Source organism: Jaculus jaculus, chromosome 15 (genome assembly GCF_020740685.1).
Source record: "Jaculus jaculus isolate mJacJac1 chromosome 15, mJacJac1.mat.Y.cur, whole genome shotgun sequence".
Lineage (NCBI taxonomy): Eukaryota > Metazoa > Chordata > Mammalia > Rodentia > Dipodidae > Jaculus > Jaculus jaculus.
This window is the reverse complement of record NC_059116.1, coordinates 32,940,367-32,964,178: the sequence shown is the minus strand read 5'-3', so window position 1 is coordinate 32,964,178 and position 23,812 is coordinate 32,940,367. Positions and strand designations below refer to the sequence as shown.

Below are 23,812 nucleotides of genomic sequence, written 5' to 3'. Positions count from 1 at the left end.
TTAGTCAGGTGTATGATCCCATTGTTTCTGGTAGTTGAGTATTAGGTGAGGAAGTAGAAACTTAACTTGCTATATGGCAGTCTGTTAACATGGCCAAGGTTTGGTTCATAGCTCCCAACAAAAAGCATCTTATGGGGGCTGGAATGATGGCTTGGCGGTTAAGGCACTTGCCTGAAAAACCAAAGAACCTCGGCTTGATTCCCCAGGACCCATGTAAACCAGATTCACAAGGTAGTGCAGTACCTGGACTTCGTTTCCAGAGGCTGAAGATCCTGGCATGCCCATTATCTTTCTCTACCCACTCTTTTCTCATAAATAAAAATTAAAGCATTTCATGGACTGAAAGGGCTTATTTTAGCTTCTGTTTCAAGGTGGAATACTCCATTATGATAAGGGAGGCATGGCAGCAGTAACAGGAAACAAGCTGGTCTCATTGCGTACACATTTAGGAACCACAATTGAACAAATAGCCTACCAAACTCAAGACCCATCTATAAGGAACGTGAAAAAGAAAAGCAAAGGAAAATACTAGACTTGATGTCAACAGACACAGACTGTTTATTGAAGCACAGTGAGGGCTACAAGCTTCTCTTGGGATGGAGGCTGGGGTTCAAGCTTATGAGGATTCTAAGAATACCAGACTAGAGCAGGTGCAGGTCCAAGAGAAGTAGATAAGGAACTGTAGTTATTTGTGTCCTTCCTCAGAATAAATTTTTCAGCAAAATTGTCAAGGGAGGATACTCCAGATGGTTTCTGTTCCTTCAAGGCTTTCTAAGTTAAGGGAAATTTATTAATTGGGGGATTTGTCAGGCTTGTGTGGGACTGAATGCCTCTGATGTTTCTTCAAGGTCTTCTAGTCTTAGGGATGGTCATTAACCTTCTAGTTCCCTCTGGTTTCCAGGGAGAGTCATTAACCCTTCACCATCTACAGTGACTCATTTCTTCCAACAAGGCGCAAACTCCTAAAGATTCTACAACCTCCCTTAACAACACAGGTTGGGGACCAAAGATTCAGACACAAAATCCTATGGGTTCACACTCAAAACTAGTTACTATTTTTTTGAATTTCTTAATCTGCCTGTGTCATTATAATCACTCATCGTGTTCTGAATTTTTGCCTAATCTATTCAGCTATTGTATCTTTTCCCTCTTTTCTTTTTCCTTTTCTTTATTTTTTGAGTTAGGGTCTCATTCTAGCCTGGAATGACCTGGAATTCACTACGTAGTCTGGCCCTGTACTCACAGTAATCCTACCTGTGCGTCCAGTAGTGCCAGGATTCAAGGTGTGCACCACCGTGCCTGGCTTTTCCCTAGTTCTTTGTTTATTTTTTATTTTTATTTTTATTTTTTCGAGGTAGGGTCTCACTCTAGTGCAGGCCGACCTGGAATTCACTATGGAGTCTCAAGGTGGCCTTGAACTCATGGCGATCCTCCTACCTCTGCTTCCCAAGTGCTAGGATTAAAAGCATGTGCCACCACGCCTGGCTTTATCTTATTTATTTTCCTTCACTAGGAGGCCTTACTCTGCAGCTTTTCTGGCTAGGTCTTTTTGTGAGTGTCTGTTCTTTGTTCCATTACTTACAGATAATAGGTATAAATATCATTAGTTTTCTTCCTGAATTCATTGTGTTTCTTCCCATTATCTTCTGTGTTTGGAAGTTTGATTATAATATGGCGAGGAGAGGTTCTTTCCAGGTTTTGTCTGTCTGGGGTTCTAAAGGCTTCCTGTATCTGTATTGGCACCTCTTTCCCAATTTGGGGGAAATTTTCTTCTATGATTTTGTTGAAGACACCTACTATGCCTTTGGAGTGGAATTCTTCTCCTTCTACTATGCCCTGAATTCTAATATTTGATCTTTTCATAGTGTCCCGAATATCTTGAAATTCCCACTCATACTTTTCTATAAGTTTGTCTTTCTCTTTGTTGGCCTGTATTAGATCTGCCACCTGGTCTTCTAGCTTAGATATTCTGTCCTCTCCCTCATCCATTCTACTGGTGAGATTTTCTACAGAGTTTTTTAGTTCATTAACTGTGTTCTTCATTGCTAGTAATTCTGACTGGTTTTTCTTTATTATTTCTATTTCCTTATTTATGTCTTGTATTGCCTTGTTTATTTCATGAAATTGGTGTCCTGCATCTTCTTTGATTCCTTTGATTTCCTCTTTAAGTTCCTCTTTGACCCCTTTGATTTGTTCTCTGACTTCTTTGAACATATTTACAATCATTCTTTTGAAATCTTTCTCAGGCAATTCCTCTAACTCGTTCTCACTGGAGGTCATTTCTGATGCATTAATACTTTTAGGTGGATTTATATCGTCTTGCTTTTTAGTGTTTCTTGTGTTATAATGTATATGTTTTTGCATCTTGGATTAAGTTAATGCTTGGATTTTCTAGCTAGCTGGGTATTCTTAGCTGTATCAATTGATTTGATGTTATATATTTTCAGGGTAGGAGCTTAAGGTGCTAGATGTGGCTCTTAAGACTCTCAGAGTATCTACAAAGGTGCTCCTAGGGGTTGAGTTTCCCTGCTATGGGGGTATTCAATTAGGCTGAGTGGAATAAAATACAGGTAGATTCTAAAAGTTAACTAAACATTGTACCCATTCAGTCAAAAATAGCCCCAAGTATGTATGCCAGAGTAGTTATTATAACAACCAGATCCTCTACCAACATAGAGGTTAAGATTTCTGGTCTGTTGAGGGATCCAAGTCAGCTTGTGACCAAGTGAGACCCTTCCCTGGTGCAAACCCAGTTACCTTGGATGCATTTGGTCTCAGTCAAGTTGCTGCCTGGGTCATCGGGCTGCTGTTCTGATTTCTGGAGCTGGGCACTGGCTTTTCCTGCTGGGCAAACCAAACCTGGCAACTGTGGCCCTGCAGATCAGCACCCCCACTGCTGGAACTGCTGCTGCGAAAGCTGCCTCGGCTGGGTCTGTCAGCAGCTGAAGCTGCTGCTGCTGGGTCTGCCGCTGCTGCCGCTCCTGGGTCTGCTGCTTCTGGGGCCGCTGTTACTGGTGCCCGAGCCGTTGATGTTGCTGCCGACCTCTGCTCCTGCTTGGGTCCCGCTGTCGGCTCAAGTTGGCGTGGCCGGGTCCCGGGCCGCTGCTCTGTTCGCTGGAGCTGGGTTCAGGCGGTGGGGGAGGGGAGGGAGCCGCAGCTGCTCTGGTTCTCTTGCTGCTCCACGTGTTCCTCTACCTCGCGGTCTGCTCCTCCGCTGCTCACTGCCGCTCTCCCCTCATGTTTCCTGAGTTGCGGAGAGCGTGGTGTGAGGGGAAGCTCCCGTACCTGGCTTTTCCTGCGGCTGAAGCCGAGCCTGGCTGCTTTCTGGTGCGCTGCCGCCGCAGTGGTTGGTGGAGCTGCCAGGGTCGCTTTTGCCGGCCTGTGCGGGCTCTGGATGCTCTGGATCTCTCCTACTTCTCCGCTTCTGCTTCAATTTCGTATACACCTCACTTTTTAGTATTTTGTGTGTATTTTGCTGAGTTTTTTTGGTCTTTTTTCCCCCCTGGCTGCTTTGGCGTGGTACCTACGCCGCCATCTTAACCGGAAGCCTCTCTTCCCATTATCTTCTGTTTATCATGCAGTGTAATGTCACTTGAGGGTAGTATTCCTGTCAACATTCTGAGTAACAAAACTTTGTATTTTCCCATCATAGTCTAGTTCCTGAATTAGAGATACTGTCTTTTTTAGTGCACTGCTTTTGAACTAGGGAACGATTTCTATATTATTTCCCAATTACAGGGCTCTTCATGACTAAAGCAGAGTTGAACTTTAAGTCGAGGCATGGATTTGGACCACGGAGTATAGAAGAAGCCTCAGATCAGAGTCTTTCAGGTAAGTGAATGAGTATCAGGGAAGCTGGAGTGTTACTGTTTATCTAAAGGTTTTTCCAGTCTCTTAGCATTTTTCTCAGAGATTGAAAAAGATGCAAACAGAAACTAAAACAGGAAGAAACTTTATTAAGAGCAAAGAGAGTGCATAGCCAAGACAGGTACTGGGCCATGAAAAAGTACTTAAAGGCCCCAGTTAATGCCCAGTGTCTCTATTAAGGACTCCCCGAGAAACAGGAATCAAGAAACAGGAAGTCAGTTGAGAGTGTCATAATTTGGATGGTGCTTTGGTCTGATTAACAGGTTTGAAGTACATCACCTGTTCTCTGCTGTGTATGTCCCCTGCCATGTTGTGTCTGGGATTTTTTTTTTTTAATTTTTATATTTATTTATTTATTTATTTGAGAGAGAGAGAGAGAGAGAGAGAGGAGGGAGAGACACCTTCAGGCACTGCAAATGCACTCCAAATTCATGCACTATTTTGTAGTTATGTGTGATTTTAATCATATGTATGCCCAGCATACATAGGCATAAGATGGCAAAGGAGAGGCTTCCCCCAAGACTTCACCTGGAGGACACAGTTTGTCTTATTGTATGTGTACTTACTAGTCCAGGTTGGATTGTCTCCTGCTGTTCCAATCATAGGTAATATAACAACTTATTTAAATTAAAACTGACCCAGCACTTGAGAGGCAGAGGTAGGAGGTTTGCCATGAGTTCAAGGCCACCCTGAGACTACATAGTGAATTCCAGGTCAGCCTGGGCTAGAGTGAGACCCTACCTTAAAAAGCCAAACAAAAAAAGAACCCCCCCCCAAAAAAAACCCTAACCAAACAAAAACAAAAAAACCTGACTATAAATAATGAAATGTAGAAAAAGTGAAGCCAATTTTATTGACTGTAGAGCATTGTACATGCAACTCAGGGTAGGTGGGGATCACAGGTTGTCAACAGGTTTCTCAAGTGCATTGTGAGGAAAGAGATGTATTTATTGCCCAGGTCAAGCACTGTTCCAGGTTATTTAACTACTTCCCTCTGCTTGCCTGCCTCAGGAGTCAGCCTGAAGAGAGCTCTTCAAACACTGGGTATTTTGAGCTGTGGTCACCAGCTTTCATCTAATCCTAGTCTTGAAGACTTCTGTTTCTATGAATTACAGACCTGTTTTTGTGCAGTTCCCAAAAGGGGTTCTCTTTGTGCCAGGCGTGGTGGCGCACACCTTTAATCCCAGCACTTGGGAGGCAGAGTAGGAGGAGTAAGTTCGAGGCCACACTGAGACTACATAGTGAATTCCAGGTCATCCTGAGCTAGAATGATACCCTACCTCAAAAAAAAAAAAAAAAAAAGGAGTTCTCCTTGTGTACCCATCTCCCTGTTTCAACTGTTGAAGTATGAATTTTTAGACTTGCAAAATATTCAATTCCTGTACTCAATTCCTTCATGGAAGTTGATGTTTGTTGGATGTTATACCCAAATTCTCACTGGTCCTTCATCTTTTGCATAACCATAGCATAGATTTTTAAATTGGCCATTTGTTGACATGTTCTTTCAGCACTTGTTCATTGGTTTTCTAATAGGCAGTTGTCAGTTGTCTTGGTAGTTTTGATATTAATAGTAATCACACGAATGACTTTGTTCATTACAGTCAGTTCAATAAAAATGAAGGAAAGATACAAGGTACTATGTTGAGTTAAACCCACAAAGAGGGCGGGCTGGAGAGATGACTCAGTGGTTAATACATTTGCCTGCAGTGCCTAGTGACCTGGATTCAATTCTCCAGGATCCCCGCACAGCCAGATGCACAAAGTGGCACATGCATCTTGTGTTCACTTACAGTTGGCTAGAGGCCCTGGTGTGCCTAATCTGTGTCCCCTGCCTCTTTCACTCTTTATACCTGCACATAAATAAAATACTAAAAAAATAAAGAAATAAATAAATCCACAAATAAAGTTTACCAGAAGGAGAGAGAAGAATATACAGGTTTTTATTTCAAGAAAGGTGTAAGCTGGGCGTGGTGGCACACGCCTTTAATCCCAGCACTGGGGAGGCAGAAGAAGGAGGATTGCCATGAGTTTGAGGCCACCCTGAGACTCCTTAGTGAATTCCAGGTCAGCCTGGGCTACAGTGAGACCCTACCTCAAACAACCAAAAAAAAAAAAAAAAGAAAAGAAAGGTGTAAAGTGTGTCACACACACAAAACACACACTTAGTGCATAAAGACTTGATAGTGATCCTGAGTGGAATGGTGATATGAATTTGGAAATCAGCACACCAGAGAGAGTCTTTAAATCTTTAACATAGTTTTAGTTGCAGTCACCTGTGGCATGTATAAGAAAATGAGAAGAGAGCATCAGAAGTTCTGTGGCAAGAGTATAGACAAGACATTTTTTCAGTGCTGCAGTGTTCTGTGAAGAGACAAAGTGATAAGATAAAACATTTGAAAGAAGAGATCCCTGTGATCACAAAAGAGGTATCAGGACAGCTGAAAAGTAATATATTTTATATATATTGAATTACTGCAATGAAAAGTAGAGAACACCATCACTTACATGGGAGGACATCTCAAAGCACAAGTTCAGAGTAAGCCTAGACAGTTCAAAGTGGCCTGGGAAAACAGACTAGCACTCCTGGCCCCTGGGGGGTCACTTGAGTGATTTGTTTGACAGTGTAGAAAATGATTCCATTTATTGGAATATACTTGAGTGTTATAACACAGACACCATTTATTCTTGGAACCTGAAACCAAGGAACAACCACAATCTAGCCAAACTGTGGACACAATGACAGTTTATGTGTGGCAGAGCGCCCCAAGAGGCAGTCATGAAATCTGACAAAGTCAGTTCTAGAGTCGCTGAGAAAGTTGTAGAATCAAGTCACAGAAGGTTTGGTGGTCTTGCCCTTTGTGTTGACGAGTGAACTGTTGTTCGTGCTTGTTGATTACTACAGAGAATGGGAATGCTGGACCCATAGTGAACATAGGATTATTTGGCCTTGAGACCTTCCTCATGTGCTTAGCTGCATGGTTGAACTGGAAATTCTGAGGTGAGAGATCTAGCCAGTCACTGGGTTTGTACTTCTTTCTCCTTGTAAATGTGGTTGTTTCTTAGTTGTGACTTAAAGCCCTGAGATAAGCAGGCAGTATCTCTGTTCCTCTGATCTCTAATCTGAGAGGGAATGCCCTTTGGTGTGTACTTTTGTCTGCATTTTTGTACAAAACATACTGCCTTTTTAGTAAGTTTCTGTCTAGGCCACAAGTTGCAAAGCCTGTTGAGGTCATCAGTGGTTCCATATAATCACACACATTTCTTGTTTGAATATAGCCCTGTCATTGACCACAGTAGTGAACCCATCCATAAGAATTTATACAATTTCTTTTGTGCCTTTTTTCTTTTTCACCTGTTTTTTGTTCTGTTTTCACATTGTTTCATATATTGATGTCTTTCATGTTTGAAATTTATTACTCATACATTTATCTAAATTTTTTTCCCTAATTTTAATCTTCCTATTATTTTTTTCTGTTAATCTCCCACACATTTTTCTTGTTTTTGTTTTTCTTTTACTTAATATATCATCCATTTCATCCCACCATATTGTCTCATTCTTTTATTATTCCTCTTATATTCATTAATTTTGTACTTTTACAGATGACTTTGTATTTATACCTGTTCTTTCTCTCCTTAACAGAAGTATATCATTTGTATTTATTTATTTGGAGCTCTTGATATAGGGTCTTGCCCAGCCCAGGCTGACCTAGAATTCACTATGTAGTCTCAGGGTGGCCTTGAACTCATGGTGATACTCCTACCTCTGCCTCTCAAGTGCTGAGATCAAATGTGTACACCACTACACCCAGCTGTCTTCACTTTTATTTCATTTTTATATCTGGTTTGTTTTTATGTTATGTTATTTTGCTTTCTCTTCTGTGGGTTGTATTGGGCATTGAGGATATAAGTAAGTCATGCTGAGAAAGCTTTTGTGAAAAATGAGAGGTACCCACAGGTGCACAACTTTTCATATGGAAACCCTATAATTTGGGAGGAAAAAACGCTAGGCAAATATATCAGCTCCTCTAAAAAAGTAATAATGCTGCAGTCAGTGAATAAAAACATGGAAGTGCAGCAGGGCGTGGTGGTGCACGCCTTTAATCCCAGCACTCGGGAGGCAGAGGTAGGAGGATCGCCGTGAGTTCAAGGCCACCCTGAGACTACAGAGTTAATTCCAGGTCAGCCTGGACCAGAGTGAGACCCTACCTCGAAAAACAAAAAAAAACAAAACAAAAAAAAAACCAAAAAAACAACAAAAAAAACATGGAAGTGGATGAATCATTCCGATAATTACATAAATGTTGCAAACGGTTATTATTTGATATTTCCATGAACATTTCACCATCTTGGGTGAAAGTTCAGAAAAACAGCTTCTGGAAGCAAATAGCACAAAAATCTTAGGTAAACCTCAATGGATAAATGGTCATTGGAGATCTGTATTGGAGGATATTATGTGGAAGAAATTATAGCAGGGATTGGAAAAAAGCATAAGCAACTAACCAGATGGCAATAAAGGAAAAAAAATGCAGAGCAATCATGATCAGTGTTTAAGATGCCTTGGATTGAGAGACACAACCTGTGCTAAGGAGATGGCTCTGTGTGCAGAAGTGCTTGTTGCACAAATGTGACATCCCAGGTCCAGATCCCTGGAATCCACATAAAGCCTGATGTAGTGTTAGCATGAGCATCGTGTAATCCTAGTATCTAAAGTGAGGTGGAGGTGGAGACAAGAGAATCCTCAGAACCTCACAGGCCAACTAGCCTTGCATATACATCACTGAACAATAGGAAACTTTGTCAAGTTAGGATGGAAACAAGAACTGGCAACCAAGGTTATACTTGACTTCCATACATGTGCTGTTCTACATGTATGCTGCGCCCCCAGATAGTAAAAAAAAGAAACCTAGGGGCTGGAGAGATGGCTTAGAGGTTAAGAAGCTTGCCTGTGAAGCTTAAGAACCCATGTTCAACTCCTCAGAACCCATATAAGCCAGATGAACAAGGTGACACACGTGCAAGGTTGTGCATGCGCACAAGGCGGCACATGTGCAAGGTTGTGCATGCGCACAAGGTGACACATGTGTAAGGTTGTGCATGCGCACAAGGCAGCGCACACGTCTGGAATTTGATTGCAGTGGCTGGAGGTCCTGGTGCACCAATCTTCTCTGTCATAAATAGACATATTTGACCATGCCTCTGTCATCACACAAGTAGGTAGTGCCAGAAAAGTTACTTCATAAAGGAAAAAGGTATACTAGAGGATGATGGCGTGTACCTTTAATAGAAAAGTGGGACAAGGTAAAGGGCGGTGTTTTGATTTGAATATGAAATTTACCTGATAGGCTCAAGTGTTTGACCACTTAGTTTCCAGTTGATCCACTGTTTGGAAAAGTTAGTATTTGCAGTCTCACTTGAAGGTGTGTGTCAGTGGGGGAAGCCCTCCCAATTCTTCACTCTGTTTTCTGAGGGTGCAGTGTCTCTATGGCCTCCTGTTCCTGCTTCCATGCCTCCCCTGCCTGTTGTCTCATCTTCTTCATTATAATATATTGCATTCACTTGAATTGTAAGTGAGAACAAACTGTCCATCCCATAAATTACTTCTTGTCAGGTATTTTGTCACAGAAATTAGAAAAGTAACTAATGTAGGTAGTAAATAGATGAGGAAAGTAGGTAAATAATTTTATCTGTACAGGTTTCAGCAGAGTGAAAGGATCAGAGAGACATGATTCAGAACAGATTTCTATTAGTATTCATGAAGTAATAAACATATACATTAATATTTTAATATTATATTAAAGCTTAATGATAAATCATGGTATTATATTTATGTTTAAACATGTAAGTGTGATTAATGGACATTGATTTTTAATCTTTTGTTGTTATTTATAAAGTCAGTACCGCAATTGAGCCCAGCGAGGAAAATCGAGAGAAAGATTTGCAGCAAATGGGAATCATCATCAGGACTATATCAAATGAAGATATGATTAAAGTAGGTAAAACATTTAATGTGAGATCAAGCAGTATTTTAGATTGTATTATGAAGAGTGGAATCTAGTCAGTCATGCTTTTTTAGGAACTGACTCCATGGCAGTATATATAATATCTCCATAGTAAGCCCAATATAATGCAGGCTGATAATTTTAGTGTAATAGAAACCTCTGTTACATCCTAGGCATCTCAGTTTTCATAAGAAAGTCAAAAGTACATGGCATTATATTCAGTATGTTTTCCCAGGAATATTAATCCACATAAGGTCCGTATTACTGAAATAAAAATAAATTTTATATTTTGTACATATCTAGTTTATTAAATGAATATTAGAAATCTATTCATTAGATGGCACTTACTTGCACAAAACAAGGCTTATGTATAGAAATAAACTATTGAGTGTAATCTATTTGTGGTAATTACCTGTAACAAGATTCAACTCAACATAAAATATTCAAAAAGTCATGTAAATTAGTATAAATGTTATTGTGAGAAACTCTTTCATAAGAAATTATATCTCAGAAAACGTTATTAAGTGTATGAGAGGGAAAGAGTCTGTTGAGTATAAGGAATGTAACAATTTGTTTTTGTCTCAAGGCAGAAGTAAAGTCTCAACAGAAATTCCACCAATGGACAAATGCCTTTGAATGTCAAGCATGTTTAAAAACATACTACAATACATCATATGCCAGCATGAGTCATAGACTTGACTCCTGTGTGAAGGCCTATGGATGTGAGGAGTGTAGGATATATTATGAGTCAACCCTTACTCAAAATCAGAGAACTCTTATAAGAGAGAAGACATTTGAATGTGAAGAATGCAGGAAATCTTTCTATCGAAAGTCGGACCTCACTAACCATCAGAAAACTCATGCAGGCGAGAAGGTGCATGAGTGTAAAGAGTGCACAAAAGCTTTCTACAGCAAGTCAAATCTCATGAAACATCTGAAGACTCATGCTGTTGAAAAATATCATGTATGTAATGAGTGCAGCAAAGGTTTCCCTAGAAAGTCACAACTCATTCTACACCAGAGAATTCATACAGGTGATAAGCCTTATGAATGTGAAGAGTGCACAAAAGCCTTTTACTGTAAGTCAAAACTCACTCTACATAAGCGAACTCATACAGGTGAAAAGCCCTTTGAATGTAATGAATGTATGAAAGCCTTTATCTGCAAGTCATATCTCACTAAACATCTGAAAATTCATAAAGGTGAGAAGCCTTATGAATGTAATGAATGCCAGAAAGCTTTCTATGACAAGTCATACTTAACTGTACATCAGAAAACTCACAAAGGTGAAAAACCCTTTGAATGTAATGACTGCATGAAAACATTCTACTTTAAGTCAAATCTCACTAAACATCTGAAAACTCATACAGGTGAAAAACCTTACGAATGTAAAGAATGTGGGAAAGCTTTCTACTGCAAATCAAACCTCACTGTACATCAGAGAAGCCATACAGGTGAGAAACCTTATGAATGTAATGAATGCAAGAAAGCTTTTCCAACCAAGTCTCAACTCACACAGCATCAGAGAACTCACACAGGCGAGAAACCTTTTGAATGTAGTGAATGCAGGAAAAATTTTCCCAGCAGGTCACATCTCATTGTGCATCAGAGAACTCATACAGGTGAGAAGCCTTATGAATGCAGTGAATGCAGGAAGACTTTCTGCCACAAGTCAGACCTCACTAAGCATCGGAGAACTCATACACGTGAGAAGCCTTATGAATGTAAAGAATGCATGAAAGCCTTCCATTGCAACTCAAATCTCACTAAACACCTGAGAACTCATACAGGTGAGAAGCCTTATGAATGTAAAGAATGTAGCAAAGCTTTCTACTACAAGTCAGACCTCACTGTGCATCACAGAACTCATACAGGCGAGAAGCCGTATGAATGTAAAGAATGCAAGAAAGCATTCTATTGCAAGTCAAAACTCAGTCTACACCTGAAAACTCATACAGGTGAGAAACCCTATGAATGTAAAGAATGTAGGAAAGCATTCTATTGGAAGTCCCAACTAACTCTGCACCAGAGAAATCACACAGGTGAGAAGTGTTATGAATGTAAAGAATGCAGGAAAGGTTTCCCAAAAAGGTCACAACTCATTCTACATCAGAGTACACATATAGGTGAAAAGCCATATGAATGTAAAGAATGCCCCAAAGCTTTCTATTGCAAGTCAAATCTTATTAAACATCTGAGAACTCATACAAACCAGAAGCCTTATGAAAGGAAAGCTTTCTATGACCATTAAGACCTCACTATAAATCAAAGAACATAAAAAGTGAGAAGTCACATATATGGAATAAATGCAAGAATCACAACTCATTTTATATCAGAAAGAACTGCAGAAAATGTCTAATTTTTTAAAAACCTGTGGCTTTAAAATTTTATTGAGGGGCTGGTGAGATGGCTTAATGGTTAAGATGCTTGCTGACAAAGCCAAAGGACTGAGGTTTGATTTTTCAGTACTCATGTAAAGCCAGATGCACTGTTGGTGCATGTTTTGGAGTTCGTTTGCAGTGGTTAGAGATTCTGATGTGCCCATTCTCTATCTGCTTCTTTCTCTCACAAATATATACATAATATATATATTTGTATATGTATATATGTATATATATATTTTTTTAATTTAATTTTTTTTAATTTTAGAGAAAGAGATAGAGGTAGAGAGAGAATGGGCACATCAGGGTCTCAGCCACTGCAATCGAATTCCAAATGCTGGTGCCATCTAGTGGGAATGTGTGACCTTGCACTTGCTTCACCTTTGTGCATCTGGCTTACATGGGATCTGGTGAATTGAACATGGGTCCTCAAGCTTCGCAGGCAAGTGCCTTAACTGCTAAGCCATCTCTTCATCCCACAAATTAAAAAAAAATTAAAAATTCATTTAAAATTTGAGAACTTTAATATATAAATATTAAAAATTGGTTATATTCCCATTGGTTTATATTCTTAAGGTAGGTAAAACATTTAATGTTAGCTTCATGTTGTTGGCAGAAAGCACCTGACCAAAAGCAGCTGTGGAAGGAAAGTGTTTATCTTGGGCTTACAGACTTAAGGAGCAGCTCCATTGTGGCAGGGGAAACTGACATGGGTAGAGTCTGGACATCACCACCTGTCAGACATCAGATGGACAATAGCAGTAGAAGAGTGTGCCCAGAAAATATCTTTCCTACAACTCACAAATCATTTGACACCCTAGGCAATGGAAGTGTAAAATACTGTGACTAGAAAATAGTAACACAATCTCCATATGATTTTTAAGGACCATGTGCCTCTGGGAGACTTATGAAACCCATGATGGAATGAACCTGGAACTTTATTACCAATAGAGCAGTGTTCTTTCCCTGCCCTGCTTTCTCTTCTCCCCTGTCACACTAGTATGGATGCTTGTTTTTAACACTTCATATGAATAAAAACTTAGATGTGAAAAAAATTGTAAAATTTTGAAAAGAGTTTTCTACTCTTATCAGAAAATTCATGTAGGAGAGACTGGATACAGTATGTAATCTAGCTAGGTACAGTGGTACATGCTTTTCATCACAGTCCATTTTGGTGTTGCTGCTAGAGATTTCCTAGGAGCTCATGTTTGAAGCCTAGCTTGACCAAAATAGTTAAACACCATATCAAAAATACAGGAAGCCTGGTCACTGAGCCTTCATGTCCAGAGGTTAGTCCTGTCTGGGCTTCTGACTTCTGCGCAAGTGGGTTTTGACTCTTCAACCACAAAGATTACGACTTTCAACATTGAAACCAGAATAGAGGCAAAATTCTTTGTAATATGCTTTGCTTCTTCAAGAGGCAAAATCTTTAGCCAAACATTTTTACATGTAATATCTCTTAGGACTAGGAGAGAACTGCTAATCCTTGTCAGATTAGTTAGCCCACAACACCAGGATGCATTTCTCCTTGTACACAGCCATGCTGTTAAGAGCAGTAGAAATTATCAGAAAGTGACTCTACCCATACACACCAGCATCACACAACAGGAAGTCCAGCCCAACAAAGCTAAGCTGAGAAGTGTTCTTACAATTCAATTCAGAATAGGTGAAGTAGAAACCAACTCACAAAAGGTAAATGGTCTGATGTCCACTGGGGCATATAAATGCTAAAATATGTTTCATAGGATTGAACTGGAAGTGCAGATCACAACTCCCACACGGGGTGGGCTTCTAAAGCAAAATTCCACAGGGAGAGAAATAATTCAAAATCCATATTACCTTGGCCGAAGTGCAGTGCCGTCTCCTTTTTGGTATTTTTATTTATTTAAGATGGGGGGGAGGGGAGAGGGGGGAGGGAACAAAAAGGGCCTCCAGCTGCTGCAAATGAACTCCAGACACATGCACCACTTTGTGTCTGGCTTTATGTGGGTACTGGGGAATCAATCCTGGCCCATCAGGCTTTACAAGCAAGAGCCTTTAGCCACTGGGTCATCTATAATTTTTGTTTTTATGTTTTTAGAGAGGAGAGAGAAAGAGAAAGTGAATTGGTGTGCCAGGGCCTCAGCCATTGCAGTGGAGCTCCAGATACTTTTACCACCCAGTGGGCATGTATGACCTTGCTTGCCCTTGCCTCGCCTTTGTGCATCTGGCTTACCTGCAATCTGGAGAGTTGAACATAGGTCCTTAGGCTTTTCAGGCAAGCACCTTACCCACTAAGCCATCTCTCCAGCCCCCTATAATTTCTTACTTGATGTTTAGTATAAATTCCCTTGTGTGTGTGTAGAGTTTTGTGTTGTGTATGCAAATTAGGGAAAGATAGAAGAGCCTCTCATCATAGTATAATCAAACTACTAAACATACATACCAAAGAAAGCATATTAAATTTTGAAAATATCCAGATAAAAACACTAAATCTGATAAGACTGGTTGTTCAGAATAACAGATTCCAAAAGTCAAGAGAGTATGCCATGATGTATTTCTAGTTGTGAAAAATGACTTCCAGTCCAGACTGTTTTATCCAGAAAAGATACCTATTATAACTGAAGGAAAAAGGAAATTCTGGGCTAGAGAGATGGCTTAGTGGTTTAGGAGCTTGCCTGCTAAGCCTAAGGGCCCATCCATGTTTGAATCTAGATCTCATGTAAGCCAGATGCACAAAGGCGAGGCAAGCACAAGCTCACACATGCCCACTAGGTGGTGCTAATGCCTGGCATTATATTGCAGTGGCTGAGGCCCTGGTGTGCCAATTCTCTTTTTAAAAAAAATGAAAATTATAGGGACTAGATAGATTTCTCAGTGGTTAAAGACCTTTGCTTGTAGAGCCTGAAGTGCCAGGATTGATTCCCCAGTATCCATATAAACCAGATGCACATGGTGACACAGGGCTGGAGTTCATTTGCAGTGGTTGGAGGCCCTGGTGTGCCCATTCATATTCTCTCTATAAGTAAAAATATATTTTTTAAAAATCCCATGGTAGATATTTTTTATAATCATGGAAGTTGTTAATAAAAAAAAATTTGAAAAGAAAAAAATCCCATGATGAGAACAGGTTAAAATAATACATGACCACTTACGTGTTGCCACAGGAAAGGACTATCCATACATGAAAAATTAATGAAAAAGAAATATAAACGCAATGAGTATTATGAACTTTAAAGGATTGACAGTAATTACTGCAGACCTTTTGATAATTAATCTGAACATAAATGGTCTCAGTTCCCCATCAAAGTTGCATACTATGTGATTTAAAGGATAGTATTCTTTTTGTTTCCTTCAAGAAACACATGATAAAAGATGTGCTGGTTCAGCATGAAAAATGACGTTTCAAGCCACCAGGGGTAGAAAATGAGCAGATGTCACTATTTGAATACCTGAGAATATTGACTTCAATATTAGTCAAAGGTGGCAATGAAGGTCATTTTCATTTTTTTGAAGTAACAGCACAACAACAGGACATTAAAATTCTAAAAATACATGCACGAAACATGTGGACCCAATTTTATTACACATATACTTGTAAAGTCAGATTAACACCAAAATAATAGTAGTGTGTGACAGCAGTACTTCATCTTAACAGCTGACAGGTCATCCTGACAAAAAATAAACAGAGAAGTATCTGGCTTAAATGTTAACAGAGATGAAATACGACTAATAGATGTGTAGAGAACTTTCCATCTAAACACTGCAAAATGCTTACATGCTTTGTCAGGGATCTCAGACTTCATGGACAAGCTCAGGTTCATACAGCCCAATACCATCTCCTGAATCCCTTTCTACCCCATCACAGTTCACCAGGGACAAATAAAGTATTATACTATTAGTGTGCTGATTTAGCATGTCAGTAGGATCATGACATTGACTAGCATTTGTGCACAGTATCCAAAAGTGTTTGAATAAATGTGAAATTAACACACCAGACTAGATATGATTTAGTGAATGGTCAGAGAGATGTATTTGAATGCTCCCCAAAACTAACTGGACTTGCAGATTTCACTCAGATTCAGGGAGACAAAGCTATGGGAGGGGGAGTCTGAGCATAAGATAGATCACAAGTTCAGATCATGAGCTGCTTGTTTGTTTGTCAGGAAATCTCTGGAGAAGCTGTGAGTTTCCTGTCTTCAAGAAGCTTCACACAAGGTGCATAGTTTTCTATATACTCAGGCTTCGCCTGTGAAAAGTATAGCCTTTTCCAATTAGCTTTATCTCCACAAGCATTTGTCCTGCTGTCTCCTCTCCAAGTCTTCCTGGAGCCTCTGAATCTTGTCCTGGATGATTCCCGATTCATTGGCATAAAAGTGGCATTTTTCCTGTAAAAACAAACATACGCTTCCCTTTTCGGCTGTTAGTAGGTCTAGTCCTCTCCTGTTTTGTAAGACTACCTCAGCTAGGGAATATAATTTCCAGGAATGATATCTACATCTGGGATTAAGGTGGCTGGGACACAAAGACCTGTCCAATTGGTGAGCAGAAAGTCATAGGCCATCCTGCCTCCACAAACATAAGCCATTTCAGAAGGTGGGCAGCATTGAGCACTGGGCTCAGTTGGGTTAAAAGTACAGAAGGAAGGATGAATGTATCCCACATCTATACTGGAATTATTAGGAGAAGGCTGGGCCCAAATGCCCAGAGGAAACATTGGGAAAAGCTGGACGGGGATGGGGAAGGTGGCTGAGCAATTTTTTTAAGGTCGTATGGACAACTGTACTGCAACCAGCTGGGGAGGCCCAGATCGGAGGCAAAGCCAGCAATCCTCTGGGGGAGGGAGTTATTTAGTTTAGCAGGGTGAAGGACCATTTTAGGAACAGTCCTCGGGTGGGACACTCCCTAGAGAAGTGATTGTCAGTGTCCCCTTGTTGGGACAAATATTTTAGGTCTCTCGCTGGTACCTAAATGGGTCTTTTTTTTTTTTTTAACAAAGTTTTTCCATGGACAAAAATTCCATGAGCTTTACATAAGTTTCTATCAAAAAAACTCCTTTCTGTTATAGAGGTTTTGTATTTTAATTACTTCTCAGTATAAAAGATTATCCCAAGGTTGGGAAACAAAACAAACCCTTGCATCTTAGCAATAGAAACAGAAATATTAAGGAATGGCCAGCTCTTATCAGTAACACTGAATGTGTATAATCTTGTTTACATGTAGGTGTTAAAGTCTTGCTGTCAAATGGCCCAGAGCTTTGGATACAAGGCCAGCCAAATGTTTTTTGACAATATTTTCCCTTTTTTATGAACTGGGTGCCTCTGGGCCTTGGTGCAGAAAGACTGTGTCTGTCTTAGGTTGTTCTCTATGATATTTAGGCTTACCCATCATTGGTACATGAATTCTATCATTTATGCCCTGTTTTAGGTTGACCTAACTTGAACTCATCTTTGACTACCAGCCTTTGTAGGGGCTTTAAGATAATGTCTCAGGAAGCTGGGGTCGGTCCGTAGCTGTATCCCATGTACTTCTGTACAGATATCTATAATGGATCTTAAAAGGCATTAAATGAGTATGGGCAGTAGACACAGAATGAGCAAAAGACAAACACCTGTAGTAGCAAAGCTTCCTATCTAAGAAGTGAGAGAATTCCATCTTGGCAAGGCAGACTTAAAAGCAGATATTAAGTCATCAGCAGCTTTAGCTGCATCAAAAATAAGATGATTATTTTGTAAAGACAAAATCTCTGAATGTAACTGAATCAGATCTAACGAAATATTATCATTGTGTCAAATCTCTCTTAAATGCATTTTCCCAACGTTGTTGACTGTCATTATATTTTTTAGAAGTAACACAAATCCATTGAAAGTCTACATGACACTCAAAATGAGTTTTAACTTTTAACCTTAGTATCTCTTCACCCAAATATGTAACCATATCATACAGTGCGTCTAACAGGTGAAACTGTATCTAGGGTAAGGATCAAGTCCAAGATCTTAAAGGGGGGTACAATTTGAACTTTCTCAGGAGCTACTTTAAAGCTGTGAGTATGAAGGATAGTTAGACATTAAAAATACAAGGCTAAAGCCAAAAGTCACAGTACACTTTATGAACTCCTGCTAGGCACACTTTGTAAATCTTTAGATTGAAATCTGAAACCCATCATCACACCTTAAGATAAACAATTGAATATATTGGAGGCCATTTATTTAAATTACCACATTTTGCCCCTGGAGCTCAATAGATTTATAACCATCACACATTATAAATTGTTAGAAAAAATATTTAAGGTAAGTAAGGCCTTTTTTAGTTGGTCGTGTGGGGGTAAGGATTCCCCCTTTTGTTTTTGTAATTGAGACTTGAGAGTTTGATTATATCTTTTAACAATAGCCTGGCCCTGGGGGTTGTTTGGAATGCCTATGGAATGTGAGATTTTCCAGGTCTGGAGAAAATCTATAAAGGCCTTCCTAATGACGTAGGGGCCATTATCTGTTTTAATTTGATCAGGCAGCCCTAGAGTGGTGAAACATTGAAGCATATGACTAATGGCATATTTAGATTTTTTTGTCTGGCATGTGCTGATGCCCAGTAGGCGCGGGAAAAAGTCAGTGAGCCAAGTCACCACGAGAGGGTGGACTTCTCCCTGTTCCCACCTGGGTCAGTCCAAGGGGGCCACATGGCAGTTTCCCAGGAGGTGGGTTGTCTACCATTTCCCAGTAGGGGAGGGTCAGGCACATGCTGCCAGGAGGGGGGCCATCTATTTAAATTACCAAATTCTGTCCCTGGCTTCCAATAGATTTATAACTATCATATATTATAAATTGTACTCAGTTTAATTTTAAGGTCCCCACAGTCTTGACTGAAGGACTCAGGTACCAGATGGACATCATGACAGGCTTCAGAGTCCTCAGTAGGCCTAAGTTTCTGTTTCCCGGCAAGATCTAAGGGTGGGTTTAACAGTTACTGTAAACTGATTATGCCATAAGATAAGTTCAGTTCCCCTAGCTCCAGCCTGCCAACTTTGCCCGCCAAAATCCTAAGCCAACCAGAAGAGTATACTGTTTAAATCAACCAATCATGTACCCGTCCCCTTCTTCTGTGTTCAAATCCATGTACCCATCCCCTTCCTCTATGTTCAAATCCCTATAAAAACCCTACCCTTCCACTACTTGGGGCTCTTTCATGGATCCACTGTGTTGGTGAAGTCAAGAGACTGAGCTTAAGCCCAAATTAAAGCTCCTTGCCCTTGTATACATGTTTGGTTCTCCTTGGTGGTCACTGGGGGTGCCAAGAACTGGTCATAACATTGACCAGTTTAAGAGATTAAGATTTGTAAAATTTAACAAGTTAAACACTTTTAACATATAAGGCACAGAGTAAACATTTTTAACTGGTATAAGGCATAGCAAGGAGAGACTAAAACAATGTAAATTGAACCATCATAACCTAAAATGAGTCTCAGTGCCTGTAATTTTAAATTGCTTGAGGATTTTTAGCTTAAAATCTTAAGTTTTAGCCAGGCATGGTGGTGTACGCCTTTGGTCCCTCGTGAGGTGGAGGTAGGAGGATTACCATGAGTTTTAGGCCACCCTGAGGCTCCATAGGGAATTCCAGGTCATCCTGGGCTAGAGTGAAACCCTACCTCGAGAAACCAAAACAAAACAAAACAAAAAACCCCAAAAATCTTAAATCTTTTAATCCAATATCTCTACCTTAGCATATCAGTCTATTACAAATTTAACCTTGATTAAACTCTCTGGGCCTGGGCATCAGGATGCAGCCAGTCCTTATGCCAGTAGCCCAGTTCCAATGAAGTCCCATGTAGTCTTTGTTTCCTCTTAGAAAGCTTATAGCTAAGCCTCGAAGTTTAATGCTGTCTTTACTTAGAATTTTTAAACTTTTATCTGAATAGTCCGTAAAATTTGGCTTACCACTCCAGAAGACACCTTCAGTTGTAAGCATCAACTCCATGCCTATTCCTTCAAAACAAAGGTTCCAAAAAATTAATATCCACATGGTCAGGTTCATCTCAGCTCATCAGATAGCTTTAGGTTTGCTGAGATAAACTTCCAGACCAGGTACAGTTATGGAAGAAGGAATATTTATTGAAGCTTACAGATCCAGGGGAAGTTCCATAATGGCAGAAAAAGCTGGCCTGCCTTCACAGGCCCAAGCAGAGAGAGAGAGAGAGAGAAGCACAAGCCTTTAGAAATACAAAAGCCGCCGGCAAACCGAAGGTGAAGGAAAAGAGAAAGGGAATGAAGAAATGTTGACAAACAAGTATAGGTTATAGAAGCAAAGTTTAGCGCATTAAATATGAAGATTTCCTTATAACTCATGAGAGTATGCTCACCTGCACATGTACACCAATTACCTCCTCGATGACTGCCTTGCACGGGGGCACTAGTCTGCCGGGTTCCCAGTGCCGCGCATTAGGAGCCAGATACCAGGCTCCTTCCCGGGCAGGCAGGTAGTGCTGTGGAAGGACCAGGCCTGCTGGTTCCTCCCAAGGGGTTGAAGGAGGAAGATGAGTGTACAACGACTCAGAAACCTCTCTTGGCCACCAGAGAAAAACCACACTGAGTCGGGAGTCTTTTTGAAGCAGGAACTCACAGAAAAAACTCGCTTTATTGCTATGAGCCGTTGCCTATATCATGTTGGGGATGAAGGCAGGGATTTTAGGATGGGGGGGTGGGAAGGTAAGGGCCAATAGTAAACTGTAACTATTAAAATAGTAATTACAATTCCTGCGTGGAAGTAGCAGGCCAGAAGCCATTAGGCATCTTGCTGAGTCCTAGCTGGCCAGAGGCAGGTCACCCAACTTTAGCTAGGCTCAGGAAGTTCCACTAGGCCTCATGCCTGGGCTTTTCAGAGCCCAACAATATCAGTTGTGCTGATAGATTAGTGTTACCAAGTGGAACTACACATTCTTCATTGCTTTATCTATCAGAGTAGCCCAGGCAAGGAGTGCTACTAAGCACCATCTTTCATCCCTCAGGAGGTAGGTTTGGCCCATGATGCCATGTAAGCTGATATCAACTGGATTTTCATCTGCTACTTGGGTAGAGGACAGCCAGAGAGGTGGATGTCAAAACTGGCTTTAACTTCTCTACCACCCTTGAGTGTCCCAACACCTGCTGTGACACTGGTCTGATGGTTTACAGTTGTTGTCAAATTGACATCACCTGTAATCATTTGTGAGTCATTACCTAGATTGTCCCACCTAAACCGTGGGCAGCAACCATTCCTTTACCATGTAAAGAGGAGAGAGCTGCAGGAACACCAGTACTCCTCACTGTCTGCTTTGTCCCTGTGGATCGAATGTGACCGTGGAACTCAAGCTCCTGCTGTCATGTCTTTCTGTTACCTTGAAGTGTAAGCCAAAGTAAATATGTCCTGTAAAATGATTTCTGTCAGGGATTTTATCCCAGCAATGAGAAAGGCAGCCAGTACGAATGCCCATGACATCCCCATGCTCGCTGCAGAGCAGTACCAGTACAAAAACCTGGTTTCAAGGATTGGGCACTAGATGGTGAATAGTGGCTTGTGGGATGAGGAACAGGAGGTGGCCTTGAACACCAGTCATTCAAAAAGATAGACACCTTTGAGCATTTGAAATGCAGGTCAGCTCCCAACCCCAACCTGCTATTATTCTTGGGTATATATTAAGACATCCTGCCAAGCTCCCTATGCAGCAGGAGGCTCTGTCCATGAATCTTCAGAACCAGAGAGTACACTAACCCCTGAGAGACTCCAACCAACCATAGAGGTTGTTACCATTGTAGACTGGAGAGTCTTGGCAGTAAGCTATTCTTTCTGAAGCATGTTTCCCTAAAATGCTAAGTGGCCAGGGCAGCCCCTCACACTTCCAGGGTTCCGTGCTTCAGTACTAGTGGGGATGTGATCTGTGGTTACTGAAGCTCCACCCTCCTTTTCATCTGTGCAGTGCCCTCTTCTGGTTGTTGGGCTAGATCCATCAGAGAATCTCTGGTTGGGTCTGGAACTTGTTCAGGGGGAGCTACTTAGTAATTTGAATAAAATCTGATTCTGCCACAAAAAGGATTCTTGTTCCTGTGTTCAGTTACCAATAACACCAGAAGACATAAGTGAATCATTCATTGTTATGGTTACCTTCTTGTTGCTGGGACAAGGCACCTGACCAAAATCAACTGATGGGAGGGAAGTTTTTAGTTGGGTGTACAGCCTTGAGGAGAAGCTTCATGAAGGCAGGGGAAGGGACAGCATGGCGTGAGCAGAAGCTGGACAACACCTTGGCCACAGCTGGTGGAAATAGCAGGAAAACGAGCTGTATTCTAGCAAAGGGGAGTTGGTTATAACACAACACACACCTGGAAGGCTCCGCCTCCAAACTTGCCATCAGCTGGGGACTAAGCATTCAGAACATGAGTACATGAGGGACATCCAACTCAAACCACCACCACATTCCATCACTGGCCCTCAGAAACTCACTACCGTCCATGATGTAAAATGCAGTGCATTCATTACAATTTTAAAAGTCCCTCTTGGGCTGGAGAAATGGCTTCATGGCTAAGGCACTTGCCTGTGAAGCCTAATACCTAGGTTCAATTTCCCAGTACCCATGTAAGCCAGACACAAGGTGGAGCATGCATCTGGAGTTTATTTGCAGTGCTGGAGTCCATGGAGTACCCTTGCTTTCTTTTTCTTTCCTTCTTTCTTTCTTTCTTTCTTTCTTTCTTTCTTCCCTCCTTCCTTCCTTCCTTCCTTCCTTCCTTCCTTCCTTCCTTCCTTCCTTCCTTCCTTTCTTTCTTTCCTCCCTCCCTCCCTCCCTCCCTCCCTCCCTCCCTTCTCTCTCTCTCTCTCTCTCTCTCTTTGAGTCAAGTCTAACACAATGGCCTCTTTATATGTGAGAGAGCAAGAGAGAGAATGTGACAGGGGGAGAGAGAAAATTGGCACACCAGGGTCTCCAGCCACTGTAATCGAACTCTGGATGTGTGTGCCACCTTGTGTGCATGTGAGATTTGTGTACTTGCATTACCTTGTGTCTCTGGCTTACGTAGGATCTGAAGAGCCCAACCTGGGTCCTTAGGCTTTGCAGACAAGCACAATAAGCACTAAGCCATCCCTTCAGCCCTCCTTTCTAATGGTCTCTTCCCCCCTTCTCAAATAAATAAACAAATAAATAAAATGTTAAAAAAATTTAAGGGTTGGAGAGAGGGCTTAGCAGTTAAGGTGCTTGCCTATGAAGCCTAAGGACCCAGGTTTGACTTCCCAGAATCCACATAACCAAATGCACAAGGTGGCACCCATTCTCTCTCTCTTGTTAATTTTTTTTTAAAGTCCCTCTTGCTGAGTGTGGTGGGGCACACCTTTAATCCCAGCACTTGGGAGGCAGAGGTAGGAGGATCACTGAGTTTGAGGCTAGTCTTCTGGGACTAGAGTGTGTTCTAGTCACCCTGGGCTAGAGAGAACCTATCTCAAAAAATGCCCCTCTTAAGAGTTACCTTCTCATTTCTGGGACAAACATCTGACCAAAATCAGCTTATTGGAGTAAAGGGTTTATTTCAGGCTTACAGATTCCATGGGAAACATAATCTTGGTGGAAGA

At 41.0% G+C, this 23,812-nt stretch overlaps 1 protein-coding gene across 5 annotated transcripts in view; it reads left to right on the top strand.

The window, feature by feature from the left end:
- LOC101615141 (zinc finger protein 260-like) overlaps positions 1-14,100 on the top strand; it is a 30,456-nt gene extending 16,356 nt beyond the window's left edge. For 2 of the 5 annotated variants that reach the window (XM_045135396.1, XM_045135398.1), the window contains exons 4-7: positions 3,739-3,831; positions 9,759-9,856; positions 10,453-11,908; positions 12,847-14,100. In XM_045135396.1, coding sequence (XP_044991331.1) covers positions 3,739-3,831; positions 9,759-9,856; positions 10,453-11,908; positions 12,847-13,097 — 1,898 coding nt within the window. In that variant the 3' untranslated portion in view covers positions 13,098-14,100. Of the gene's footprint in view, positions 1-3,738; positions 3,832-6,769; positions 6,866-9,758; positions 9,857-10,452; positions 12,206-12,846 lie in introns of those variants that run through there. The other 3 variants (XM_045135401.1, XM_045135400.1, XM_045135399.1) reach the window with 3 other exon arrangements.
- Positions 14,101-23,812: the final 9,712 nt, after the last annotated feature.